Source organism: Oratosquilla oratoria, chromosome 34 (genome assembly GCF_046742065.1).
Source record: "Oratosquilla oratoria isolate Oo_2021 chromosome 34, ASM4674206v1, whole genome shotgun sequence".
Classification (NCBI taxonomy): Eukaryota; Metazoa; Arthropoda; class Malacostraca; order Stomatopoda; family Squillidae; genus Oratosquilla; species Oratosquilla oratoria.
Genome location: NC_134810.1, coordinates 16,806,647 through 16,819,932, shown reverse-complemented (window position 1 = coordinate 16,819,932; position 13,286 = coordinate 16,806,647). Strand labels below are relative to the sequence as shown.

The window sequence follows — 13,286 nt, the reverse complement described above, 5'->3', positions numbered from 1 at the left end:
CTCCCAGATCTTCCTCCTCTTTTACCTTTGTAATTATTTCACTTCTCAAGGTCTTTTTGACCTCTTTTCCATTTCCAATACTTTGCATTTTTGGCATTGAAATGCAGTAACATGCATAGATATTGCAAGGGGTAGGTGCTTTGGGCTGGAAATTGGGCACTTCACTCTTATGTAATATTCATTTTTGGCAACTATTCGGTAGGGTGCAACACCATTTTCCACATTATAATTTCTGAATGGTAAGAAAATGGAAAAAACCAGTGAGAAATAATTTTTCATTAATTTTCATATATTTTTGTGAAGGGCACTTTTGGGGCACAGGGCAAAGGGGCAGGTGCTCGGGCACCCCCCCCCTCTGCATAGGCCTGTTGAAATGCACTTTCCATTCTTGGCTCTAGGCATATATCATAATACTTCCGTGTACATGATTCAATATTTAATCATCATGGATATCATAATACTTCCATGTACATGATTCAATATTTAATCATCATGGATCACACTCAAGATTTGGGCTTCTCAGAAGGTAGTATGTTGATTCTTGAAGGCAGAGGATTTTTCATTCAAAGTAGTACGCTGTCCACCATCAAGAGGATGCTGCATGATTTTGACTGTAGTTTGCACATTTATCTGGGTTTAAGCATGGGGAACCATGTGTAGGGGCTGAAAATTGCATACATATGCCTGCTGGATGGCAACATCATTGCTTGGCATGTCCAATGCACTGGCAGTTTAAACATTAATATAGGCAATTTTTTACATCATACCTAAAGTATCCTACATATAGTTGAGCTAAAAACTTCGAGTCAGTTAAAGGTCAATATCAGTGTGGATAGGTATAACCATCCATATCCGCACATGGAAGGGAGTTGGTGGGGGGATGGGATGGGGTGAGGGAGTATGTGTGAATGATATTTTGATGCAGCCTAAAGGGATTTCTACCAGTCCTCTCATTTTCTGCACAAGGGGAAGGAGAGGGGCGGGTTGCCAATTAAATGAAGTGGCCTTGGTGTAGATGTGCTGTGTCTTGCTACATTGGTTCTGACCCAAGGAAGTGGGCAAGATGCAGGGATGACCCATCATCCAGGAGGAGCCAAGATAAGAGGGAGTGAGGGGGGGGTGAATGGGAGTGGAGTGTGTGGGGATGGAATGGGTGTTTTGGATTTTATGCCTTTATTTTTTGGCTACTTCCCTTGCAAGGGAGCCATTGGTATATGTATGTATCAGTGTGGTGGTCAGGATTTATATACTACTTACTGCATTTTTAGTTTGGTATATTCTTCCCCGCTTTATGATCCAAGCCCCCCCCCACCCGCTTGCGCTCATGTCATGTTGACCACTCCCATGCTATTTTTGAACATTGTATGTGCTTTTGTTTGGAATGGAGCACTAACTAGGGTTAAGAGGGACTGGACTGTCATGTTGAGTTGTTTTTTTATTCAAATTTCCCTATTAAGGATCCATTTAGCAGGGTTTTCCACTTGAAGTGATGAAGTTTCTGTTCACTTTGAAGGGGAATTTTGCTGCAAGAGATGTTCCACTGATGATGTCTAGAACCAAGAACCTTCGGTAATCTAAGTCAGGGTCAATTTTGTCTTATGGGCCAAGATGGATTTGGTAGAGAGGCAAGTCTGGGAATGCAGTTTTATTAGTGGCATTGGAGTGGTGGTCAGTAGCTCTGGCTCTAATGTCACTTGTTTTTGACAGCATTGGTGATCATTTCCCTCAGTGTGTGTGCACTGTTATTGTTGAATATTTCTGGGCTTGAAGAGTGAGGTCTCATAGCTCCAATCATGGGAAGGTGTCACAGAATGAGGTGGAGATGCTGCAGAATAGCCTTGAATTTAGGAACCTGCCTCTCCCTCCTTGTTATGTTGCCTTGCCATAGTATGGGTGACCTTGCTGGGGGCAGTTTCCTGAACAAGTGAAGGTAAGAGGGGGCTATGTTTGAGGGGAGAGGGGAGCAGCAAGTCAAGGGCAAATCTAAAATGAGAGAGGCTGGAAGAAGTGATGAACCATGTGTTTAGGGTCAAATGTAGCAGGGAATGAAGTGGGGATGTAGGTAAATTATAGAATAAGGAAAGCAAGTTAATGTTTTAGGGGAATGAAAAATGTCACAAGAAATAGGTATCTGGAGATGAATGCAAAGAGTAAACTGTATGAATGGGTGATTATGCCCACACCACTGTATGGAGCAGAGACATGGAATTTAAAGGGTACAAATGAGGAGACTAAATGTAGGCAATATGGTCAAGATTACAAGGATGAATGGAGTGAGAAATGAGATTAGGCAGAGAATGGAAGTGAAAAGAGAGTTGGCAGATAAATTTAATCAAAGAATACTGGGATAGTTTGGGTACATGGAAAGAATAAGTGACAAATGACTAACAAAAAGACTGAAAGGGAGAGGTGGATGGGAGGAACTTAAAAGGGAAGACTGAAAATAAGATGGATGGATGGATAAATAGATGGATAGATGGGTGAGTTGAAGGGGTGAGTGGATAAGAGCTGTGTCTGGATAATACTGTGATGCATGGAAGGGAGTGGGTGGGGGATGGGTGGGGAGGGACTGTGTGAACGATATTTTGACGCAGCCTGAAGGGATTTCTTCCCATCTTCTCTCTTTCTGCAGAGGGGAGAGTGGGGGGTTGCCAATTAAATGAAGTGGCCTTGTTGAGGATGTGCTGTGTCTTGCTACATTGCTTCTGAACCAGGGCAGTGGGCAAGATGCAGGGATGACCCATCATCCAGGAGGAGCCAAGAGAAGAGGGAGGGAGGGCTGGTAAATGGGAGTGTGGGGATGAAATGTGTGGGAATGAATTTATGCCTTTGACTTTGGTTACCTCCCTTGTACAGGGGAAAAAGCCGTTGGTATATGTATGTATATACAAAGTTGAACTATACAAAAATATATACAGTACAAACTACCTTGAACATTATTTACTTTATCTTTTCTGCTACACAGTTCAAAATAAAATCTTTCTAGAAGTTTCTTCTACATTCATAAAAATACTACTACTTACCAAGTTCTGAATACAATACTTACTTTAAAAGTTACTGCATCTTGACTTGACCGTAGTTGCAATCCACTTCAATGTGATTGGACCATAGATATGCTAGGCATTTCCACAAATGTGCAATCATGCCTGGCTAGCTAAACAGTATTGTATAAAAACATGTGCTTTAACCACAATACAATATATACACCTTTATTCATACAGCTTTCTATATATTTTCTACTTATATTGTTTCTTACCCTGTACATTCACTGGTTTAACTTCAGTTTTCTTTGACTTGTTGTCCAAAACATAAACTTTGCATTTTTTTTTTGCTAACATGGATCACTTATGAATGTATTTTTGATGGCAGCCAATTTCACAAAGACCTCCAATGTTTTAAACTTCCCAAAGTGCCTAATCCAACTAATACCATTAATGAAAATTCATTCCAGACCCATGCCACATGTAGCATTTGTCACTTGGCTGTTGTGACTGCTCCTACACATCGAAACTACTTGCAAGATGACCAGCATTGATGGAATACTTTAATAAGACCTTAATTCTACCCCATACAATAAAGATATCTAGTAAATTTATTTCTTATTTTCTTGTCCACTGTACAGTTCTTATAAATTTGTATCATTGATCTATAACAGAGGATTTAATGGAGTTGGTTATTATGGTCATTACTGGTGTGAAATAAGATCCTTTCCTCTGTGATCAGATTACAGATAATTTAAAGTTATCTACTGATTTAATATCAAGAATTTTGTTGTGTTACATGTTAAAACTTTTGCTGATGACCTGCTCTTCTGCCTGCATAAAGCACTGTTGCAAGTCATTATTAACCACATAACATTTTTCAGTTCTACAGCACTTCATTTGAAGGTGTACCACAATCCCCAATCCTAGATATTCTGAGATACCTATATCATTCATTATTTCACTGACCTGCTACTTATTTGACTGAATTATGCAATTTTACATTTAGTCAATGGCCATTTTCTTTTTATACCATTGGTAAGGATGAGGTGAGAGCAAGACAGCAAGAGCAGGACAACAAGCATTGCAGGGGCAAGATGGTGAGAACAAGGCAACAAGCATTGTTACAAGTGTTGTTTTTTTTATTTAGACGGAAGCTCACACAAGGTCCAAATGTTGGTTCCTTTTCATAAAGTATCCAGCAGCAGCATCCTATGATAGGTCATTTTGATTTTATAAATCTCACCATCAACCCTAATAACTAGCTATATCATTTTATCATAACACATTCCTGTTATATAATAATATATATGTATATATAATATATATCTATATATTCATGAGTTATAATGATTGTATAGCATGATTTAGAGATGGCTTGCTTATACACAGTTTATGAGTGAATTTCTGTACATAAAACTTGATAAAATGATACACCATATTCAAGCTCATGTTGGTATATGTACATATATATATATATATATATATATATATATATACATACATACATATACCCACTTTAGTTCAGTAAAGTTGCATGTACATGACTTGAAAGGTGTTAGAAATTACACAATTAGGTAAATACATCCCGCTTTCTCTTTGGTAACTGCTCAGGCTGGTGGTGCAAACTGCTGTGAGCAAGAAAGTTATGAAGATGGACATTTGAGTGACAAAATTTCAAGGAATAGAGGGAAGCCAATGAACCACAGGTTTTTAATTTTATTTTCAACGCTATGTCATTGTTGAATATAAATGGTTGTGATGCCTAACAATAGTGAGCCGCCAACTCTTCTCTCACACAAGCACACCTCCGTCTGCCGCTTACCTTAGTGTTGTGTACAAACCTTCCCTATGCCTACTGCACTTCATCATTTGTACAAGTAATGCAACATAAACTGGTGCTTACTGAGATGCTAGCAACAAGTGAGTGGATGAGGAGACAGGGCTGATAAACAGTTGAATAGCGGGAATGCAGAAACAAAGGCATCATATTGAATATTCACTGTATTTCAAGGGCTAGTGGTTGAGTATGTACACAGGTAATTTTACAGGAATGAACAGTGTCCTCAGCAATAACGTATCAAATAAACAATGTTAAAAAACTTTTCAGCTATTCAGGTTTGTCTTTTAGCAGAGTCCTGTAATCAAAATAAATAAATAAATATATGGAAAAATAAAATAAAAACCAGGAGAAAGGATGCAGGGCTTCTAACAAACGGCTACAAAATTGCACCCATTTGGTCCGTGCATTCAAGCAAAGGATTTAAAAATTAGGTTTCAAAAGTTTTGATATCCAGGTTAATGTTATAGTTTATCATAATTAGTATCATTATTGTGTGAAGGCTTCCTTTCTTAGTAGTGTATACTGAGTTTCACTTATTGTGAAAAAAATATATATATATATATATATATATATATAAAAATAATAATAATAATAATAATAAAATAAAATAAAATAAAACAAAAAAGAAAAGGAGAGAGAACTCAAGAGTTTATTCTGGATGGAAGCCGTTAGGGTCAAATGTGGTCCACACAGCAGTGCCAGCTTAGAATTTTTATTAAATATTAGCAACTATAAATTTACAATGATTAAATTCCCCAAAATCTCTCACTGCCTAACTGCCACCACTAAAAATGTATAACCCAGATGAACAATGATTACCTACTAATTTCCAAATAAAATGAAGATATGACAATGCAGGATAAATATCTACAGATGGATGTATCAAACATGGCAGCAAGGGAGCACAACCCAAGCAAAGCCAAGTCCTGCAAGATTCTTGGCAGCACAAGAGCAATGCAAAGGTTGGGCCATACCTCGGGGACACCAATTGGGAGGCTGGAGCGGCTCAAATGAAATGTAAGATTAGAAACAATCCCAGTTTAGACAATGAAGAAAGGATAGTTTTGAAAGTTTTAAAGTTTTTACAAGAGGAAGAGGAGGGGGAGGATCATGAGGAGGAATGGGGAAGAAGATCAGGAAAACAAGGAAGAGGAAGAAGTAGAAGATTCATCAGGACAAGAAGGCAGATGCAAAGGGAACTAACAATTTACAAAAATATCTAATAAGAATTTTAATACAGTAATTGTTATGTAATTGTTCTTTGCAAAACCTATGACCTCAGGTCCAAAGTTTTTAATTTTCTTCATACAAGATGACAAATATTGATTCAACTGAGAACAGAATTGGACAGATAGAAGAATATTTGGGGGAAGAAAAAGAAGAAGAAGAAAAAAAAAAATAATAATAACAAATAAATAAATAAATAAAATATATATAACATTAAATAATATAAAAATGAATATGGAACATAAAAGAGCCAGGAAGCCAGAGCAGATGCATGGGTGTGTGGTGTATGGAGGTTGGGAAGGGGAAGGGTATGGGGGGGAGAACTGTGTTGCATTACAAAGAGGCTATGCTATGAGGTGAAAAGGAAGCCAAATCTCTCATCAAGTGTCCCACTTGCACAGCTACATGTAGGGGAGGCAGTCGTTAAATACACACCAGGTAGAAATTGGGAGGGGGATGAACAGCCAAAACAAAGGGTTGGTACTTGACAACTTGCTCACACTCCACACTGAAATGCACTAGTTGGACCTACCCCAGGCAAAGCCCCATTCTTTGGTTTGTACACAAGTTCCAGGGCTTGGTGAGTACAGCTGGTCATGCCAAAACAGTAATCCTCAGGGTTCAGTCCATATCTTCCAGTGTGACCCAATCTTTACAATACTGTACATGATAATGGGCAATCATTTAATCAATCATCCTACAGGTAATACATAACAAAACTGGGCATTTGGAAAATCACATTCCTTGACAAAATATGTACAGAAACAAGGTTAAGAGTTCCTTTGGAACTTGCTTACAGGTTAACTTGTGAGTGCAACACATATGGATGATAATGGTATAGACTTCTGCTGCGTGGTTGAGAGACAACACCTAATGATATGGTGGCAGCCTCCTTGTGTACAGACAGGCATGCGGCACCACAGTCAGTCCTTGGTGTGCTGCCGGTGCTCTTTCAACACCAACAACTCCTTTACTGCAATACAAATGGCTTAACAAGTCAGGGAGAAGTAAGTACTAAGACACTTGAAGCACTCAACACACTCTCACAGGTCAGTGGCGTCCACAGTCCACTGCTTGAGTCCCATTTGCATTCAACAGGAGCACTTCACTGGTAGGGCTGAGATTGGCCAACAGTCACTGATACTGGCAACCATATATAATATGTCTTGTTCTCCAGTTGCCAGTTGATTGAGGGAGATGCCAGCAATGATGAACAGCGTGAGGTGGCTCTTGCTTCTTTAGTCCAACACAGTGGGGCGGGAGTCTCGCCCCAACACTGATTGGGGTCAGAACTAAGACAGGCGAGTGATTTGTCACATATCACTTCATCATATAATAAGCATTTCTAATAAAACAGCTTGCTATACAAAGATATAATTTCTATTTGCTCTTGAAAATCACTAGGAGGGTTGTCTGAGGTCACTAAGTGTCCTTGCAGTCACACCAACACTTGGAGACATTGAGGAACTGTCGGCCTGGCATGAGTAGGGCCACACCACTCCTAGCTGCTGCAGTGCCGGAGTGCCAGTGCCAGGTGCTGTGATGCTCCTGCTGCTGCTACTGCATCACCACCTCAGGCAACATAGTGACCCACTGACAGAGCCGATACTGCTTGGCCTACCACCAGGCTGTCTTGTAGTCACAGTTTGAGTTCATTGGCAATCTTACTAGCAATATTCTTGAAGCCAATTGAAGTACCTGATATCCTCTTAAATCGGACCCCATTCAGGCTAAGTCTTGGCAACTTACAAACCTGTCAATTAATATATAAATTAGTAGGACAGGGAGTAACAGTGCAAAAGGGGTTTTATAATTCATGTGGTAGAGTGCAATGCAATTATTTGAGGTTAAAACTGTAATGTACATGAAATATCCTTAGTGTCCACACTAACCACTACATAACAAATCTATACTTCCTCGACTGTAAAGCATTACATGACAGCTTCCTAACACAAAATCCTGCTCTTAATCTTACCTCAATTTCCCACTGTACCAAAGAATCTGTATTGGGGTCCCCATGAACACACAGGAGCAAGAACTTCTCCCGCTGCTCATAATCACAACTGTTGGCGTCTAACACCTGAAAAACCAACACGAGCCTCCAAACATAAGTTCAACATTGAAGGCTGTTGAGCAGTCTCAACCATATATGTCTTCATGAGAATAAAATATATATTGGGAAAAGAAAGCAAGTTTGTGATCTAGTTTAAACTGAAAAGCCAACAACTGGCAAAGATTATTTCAGAAAACTTTACTTGATCCACATGTAGCAATAGAAAAAAAAAAAAAAAAAAAAAAAAAAAAAATAGTAGTAGAGGTAACAAGGTACACTGTCTTGACACCTACGCTATCTCTAAGAGGGGCACATGCTAATGAAATCTGCTATTCATCATCCTACACAAGAGTAGTCATCATGTGCACACTGACTGAGGTACACTGCAGATGGGCATTAAGAGGAGTCAGTGAGGCAGCCAAGGCCATGGGAGTACACAAAGCCAAAGGGAACACTACATGCACACAAGGCCAGCCAGCCATTCTTGTCGGTGTAGCTGCTGCTTGCAATACTGTGGCAGCCACTATCAGGCGTGATTAAAGGCATTGCAATGATGTTTATCAACTATAATCAGGTTTTTCCATCTGAGTTATGTATCTTGCCTTTCTTACACAAAAAAAATAAATAAATAAATAAATAAAACAATGAAAAAATTTATAAAAAAAAATGTTAAAAAATTATAATAAACTATGAAGCAGTCCACATTTACTAATGTGTACAATTCAGTATAGATGAAGTTGTTGCACATAAATCTGTTGACAATTAAAACTGGACAGAATGTAATTTAAAAATATTTTTATTGCAATGGAAAATGTACACAAGATTAGCGGAATGGCACCAACACAACAATGCTTGGTAATCAGGGCCTAACTTGCATAACAACTCCACCCAACAAAGTAACAAACCTAGTCATCTTAAGCCAAGTTGCACATTCATGCAGTTCTTTGTGTAAACAGTAATATTACTGCATGAATATTTGTAAAAAAAATTCTCCACACCAGCAAAAGAAATGCAGGTTTACTATAACAATATCTAATGTAATCAATTGCGCTCGTCCACAAAACAAACAATTTTTAACTATCATGCAACAATTAAGGGTCACACTTGCTGCTGTGACATTGCACATGAAAATGCCAAAACAATTATTGCAACATATCAATACTGGAGCTGTCAGGTAGTTTAACAAGGTAGCACACACCTGCAGACACAACACCAATGCTGCCATGCCATCCAAAAGTACACAAAGTCTCAATGATCCACATTTGGTCTACAAGATGGAGGGGGGAGGGTTAAAAAAAAAAAAAAAAAAAAAAAAAAAAAAAAATCCAGGGGTTGTCAATAAAACAAGAGCCTCTACTTGCTACACCACACGCCGCAATGTATGTACTAAGGAAGAAGTTGGCATGGAGGGCTTTGCTCACTTAGCCAATAGACACTCTGGTGTCCATCAATGGTTGGACAAGTGAGCCTGCAAAACTACCCAGTGTGAGTTTGCATCTACCTTGTGAGGATTGTCTACAATAATTTGGTCAACTCACTACAGGTAATGTGGTTCTGCATTTTGTTAGCCAATACCCAAGTTTCTCCATCTGCTGGTCATGAAGACTATGATCATTGCGGGCTGTATCCCATTGTCTTGTGCATGAATTTCTTAACTGAAATTGCATGTTTATGATTTTTGCAATTACCAAATCTTTCTCTTCATCATGAGAAAGCATAAATGCACAAATTACCTTTACTCTCAAATTATGAGGCTCAATTCTCTATGAACATCGCAAATTTGTTCTAGTGTATCAACCTCTCAGCAGAGAAATTCTCACTTCTACACATTTCCCCTCTTGTTTATTCAAGACAAGAGTGTTCATATCTAGTTTATCTCTCAAAGCTCCATACACCAGGTACTGTAGTTTCCCTCTTGCTTTTGTTTTTGCACAACTGACTTCATTTCAAGAGGTGGAGCAAGAGGTGGAGGACAGGACAGGAGGGGGAAAGAGGAGAAGGAAGTTTGGTGAGGAGACTGTGACAAAAGAGTGAGGCTACTGATTATGGTTTGGTGGTTTAATATCAAATGATATTTGTAGATGTTAGTGAATGGCAAACAATGAACATAATGAATAACTTTGGAAGTGAAGATAAAAGTGGATAATGAGCTCATTACCCAAAGAATGAAAACAAAAACAAAAATATGTGAAATTTAAATGTGAAATAATGTAAACAATGAAATTTCAGAAGAAAGTTAACGAGTTTTGAAACTGAAAGAAATAATATACAAGTGGTGATGCAAGCAAAAATTCAATGCAAACTAAATGGAAAACACAACAAAATTAACTTCAGCTAAGAGAATGGATATTGATGATGTACAAAACTGATTAGTGTTGTGTTCAAGTGTGATGCTGTATGGATCAGAAAATGTTTGGGCATCAAATAAGATACTAAAGTGTAAAAGTATGTGGAAAGGGTAACATTTGGAAAAAAAGGATATCTAGGATGAGGCTGGAGAGCTGGTTGAGCTTGGGTAGATGGAAAGGTAGGTGGGTGGTGGGAGGAGAGATAGCAGCCAGCAGCAAGACAGTGTTAAGCATGACATGCAGATGGATTACTTGTCATTCATGATGCGGGTCTACCTTGCGAATCTCCGCCATGATGTCATTGGGGTCACGGGAGGAGGTCGTCTTCATACTCCAGGTGAATCGCAAGGATCGGGGTTTTACCTGTTCCTCATTATTTACCGAGGTGCTGAAACAACAAATAACAAATGAGTAAAATAATGCCAACTTTTCCAGATACAAGATATTCAAGAAATAAGAGATACCCACATGGTTTCTCGCATATACAACTGTACCAGTTTGTTTAACATTGGTAACAAAGTGACTACTGATCCACTGAACAAAGCAAACCACATTATCATTATGAAAAACTAACGAGAATTGTGTAAACAAACAAAACAACATATTCCATTTGTCATCCAACTATAATGGCAGTTACATTCTCCATAACAACACATTCAACTGTCAAACAATGCAATACTGCAACTGAGTCTCAAAAATGGTAATAGCCTCATTCTGATCAAGTTCCAAGAGAAGCATTATATATCAATCAAATAACTGACATTCCTCTTTATGATAATATTGCACATCAGATCTTGTTACATAACAATATAATATATTATGCTGAATATGTGATCCAAGTGGATAGGGGTTAAACAAAGAAGCGAGTTATCCCCATTGCTCTTCATAGCATATATGGAAACTGTGATGAATTTTAAGGAAGGTAGAGAGGAAGACTATAAGAACAGAATAATGACTTGTGCAGGAAATATATTTGAATGGAGCACAGACAGGGAAGATACTTAAAAGGATAGAATGTGTGCTTTATATAGAAAGGTATGAAAATGAATGTAGAAATGACAGAAATACTGACCATTAGCAGAAGAGATAAGAGTTCAATATCACCTAGGAAATATGATGGTAAAAAATACAAATGTCTTTTGACAGCAGCAGGATTCAGGCAGCAGAAATGAGACCAATGAGAGCCATAGTTGGAAAAATGAGAGATAGAGTAAAGAATAAAGATATAAAGAAAAGCATTGGCATTTGTTCCATGCTATGCAAAACAGATGCTGGCCAGCTAAGATGGCTGGGACATTTAGAAAGAATGGAAGAAAAAAAAGAGTTGCAAGGAGTTGCTGGGAATGGATGCTGGGTAGAAGAAGACCGAGAAAGAGATGGAAAGAAACTGTTGAAGAAGCCCTCAACAGACATGATTTTCTTAACATTGAAACTCTGAGTGAGGAAGGGATCCTCCAAGATAAAATCCGATGGAGAAACATCCTGGTACCACTGACTGGCATAACACCTACTACTGGGTGCTGAATAATATAATAACCTGAAGACGCAGGACAGTACAAGAGCCTGACGTAAAAAGGACAGATGCATTTGTCTTCAGTGAGACAAGACATGAGACTGGAAGATGAAAGGAAGAAGTAAATAACAAAGGATGGGAGGAATTGTGTGTGTATGTAAACATGTGAATAAAAAACAAAAAACTAATGGATATGGATATATGAAATCAAGAATTACATGGCCAAAAACAAAAAATGAAAGAAGAGTGATGTGAACTTGGAAAGATGCAAGGAAAAGGTCAAAGAAATTATGTGATGTATCAGAACGGTTACAATGTTAAGACAACATAATAATAGTTGAGGATATGAATGCAACCACTGGTAACAAGAGTGACACCATTCTGGTGATTTTTAGCTTCCTGTTGAACTTTGTGATTATTTCTTTGCTGCAGTGGCTGGCAACAGTCCTGGCCATCTCACAGACTTCTAAGGGAAGAAATATTGAATTGTAGTCTTTCTTGTATTTGTGTGGGGCAGCCTGTGTATCACCAGGTCATAGCAGTAAGAAGAGGGGAGTAGTAGTCAGTTATCACACCACTGTGTGAAAAGAGGAGGAATTACAGTCAAAGTTAAGAGATTTCTTGGGCCCAGTCTGGAGGAGTGTCAACCCTTCCAAGCTCCACTGCTAGATGGGGATGGTGATGATGGGTTTTGAAGACAAGCAGCTGGGAGATAATTACTTCTCATGTCTGTCTTGCAGGAGCAACTTGCAGGTGGTCTTTGGTCCCTACCTAGGAATTACTCTTAAAATGCTATACCTTCAAAGACAGGTGGTGGTCCTGTGAAATGGACATTGAATCACCTCCCAGTTATCCAACCTCAAAAACTGCCAACATCCTCACCTCTACTTGGAAGTGCAGCCCAAGAGGCTGATGGTCTTTAGACTGGGTCCCATAATCTCTCTTTATCAACTTGGTCTGCATTTCCTCCAACTTTTTTTTCACACAAGAGATTTGACCATCAAGAAGTGCTTCCCTCCTACAAGCCAAGGACACAGAAACAGTTCCATACTAACACAATCTAATGTCCCTGATCTCCCTTGTAGGAGACCCATGGCTCCCAGGTAACTGGCAACAGCCACAGGTCACTCAATAAAGAGATATTGTTTTGTTGTTTCAGTAATGTGAGAATCTTCTAAGTACTAATTCAATCTCCTAGATTGACACAGCCCAAAGGGATTTCTCCCCGTCTTCTCCTTTTCTGCATGAGGGGATTAAATGAAGTGGCCCTGCTGTGGATGTGCTGTGTCTTGTGACACTGCTTCTGACCCAGGGCAGTGGA

The 13,286-nt window shown here is 38.9% G+C and overlaps 1 protein-coding gene across 41 annotated transcripts in view; it reads right to left on the bottom strand.

The window, feature by feature from the left end:
• Positions 1-4,685: 4,685 nt before the first annotated feature.
• Positions 4,686-13,286, bottom strand: part of LOC143018069 (MAP/microtubule affinity-regulating kinase 3-like) — a 500,962-nt gene continuing 492,361 nt past the window's right edge. For 40 of the 41 annotated variants that reach the window (XM_076173146.1, XM_076173149.1, XM_076173148.1 and 37 more), the window contains 3 exons: positions 10,729-10,840; positions 8,027-8,131; positions 4,686-7,804 (listed from right to left, as the gene is read on the bottom strand). In XM_076173146.1, the coding sequence (XP_076029261.1) occupies positions 7,691-7,804; positions 8,027-8,131; positions 10,729-10,840 (331 nt within the window). In that variant the 3' untranslated portion in view covers positions 4,686-7,690. Of the gene's footprint in view, positions 7,805-8,026; positions 8,132-10,704; positions 10,841-13,286 lie in introns of all 41 variants that reach the window. The other variant, XR_012965728.1, reaches the window with a different exon arrangement.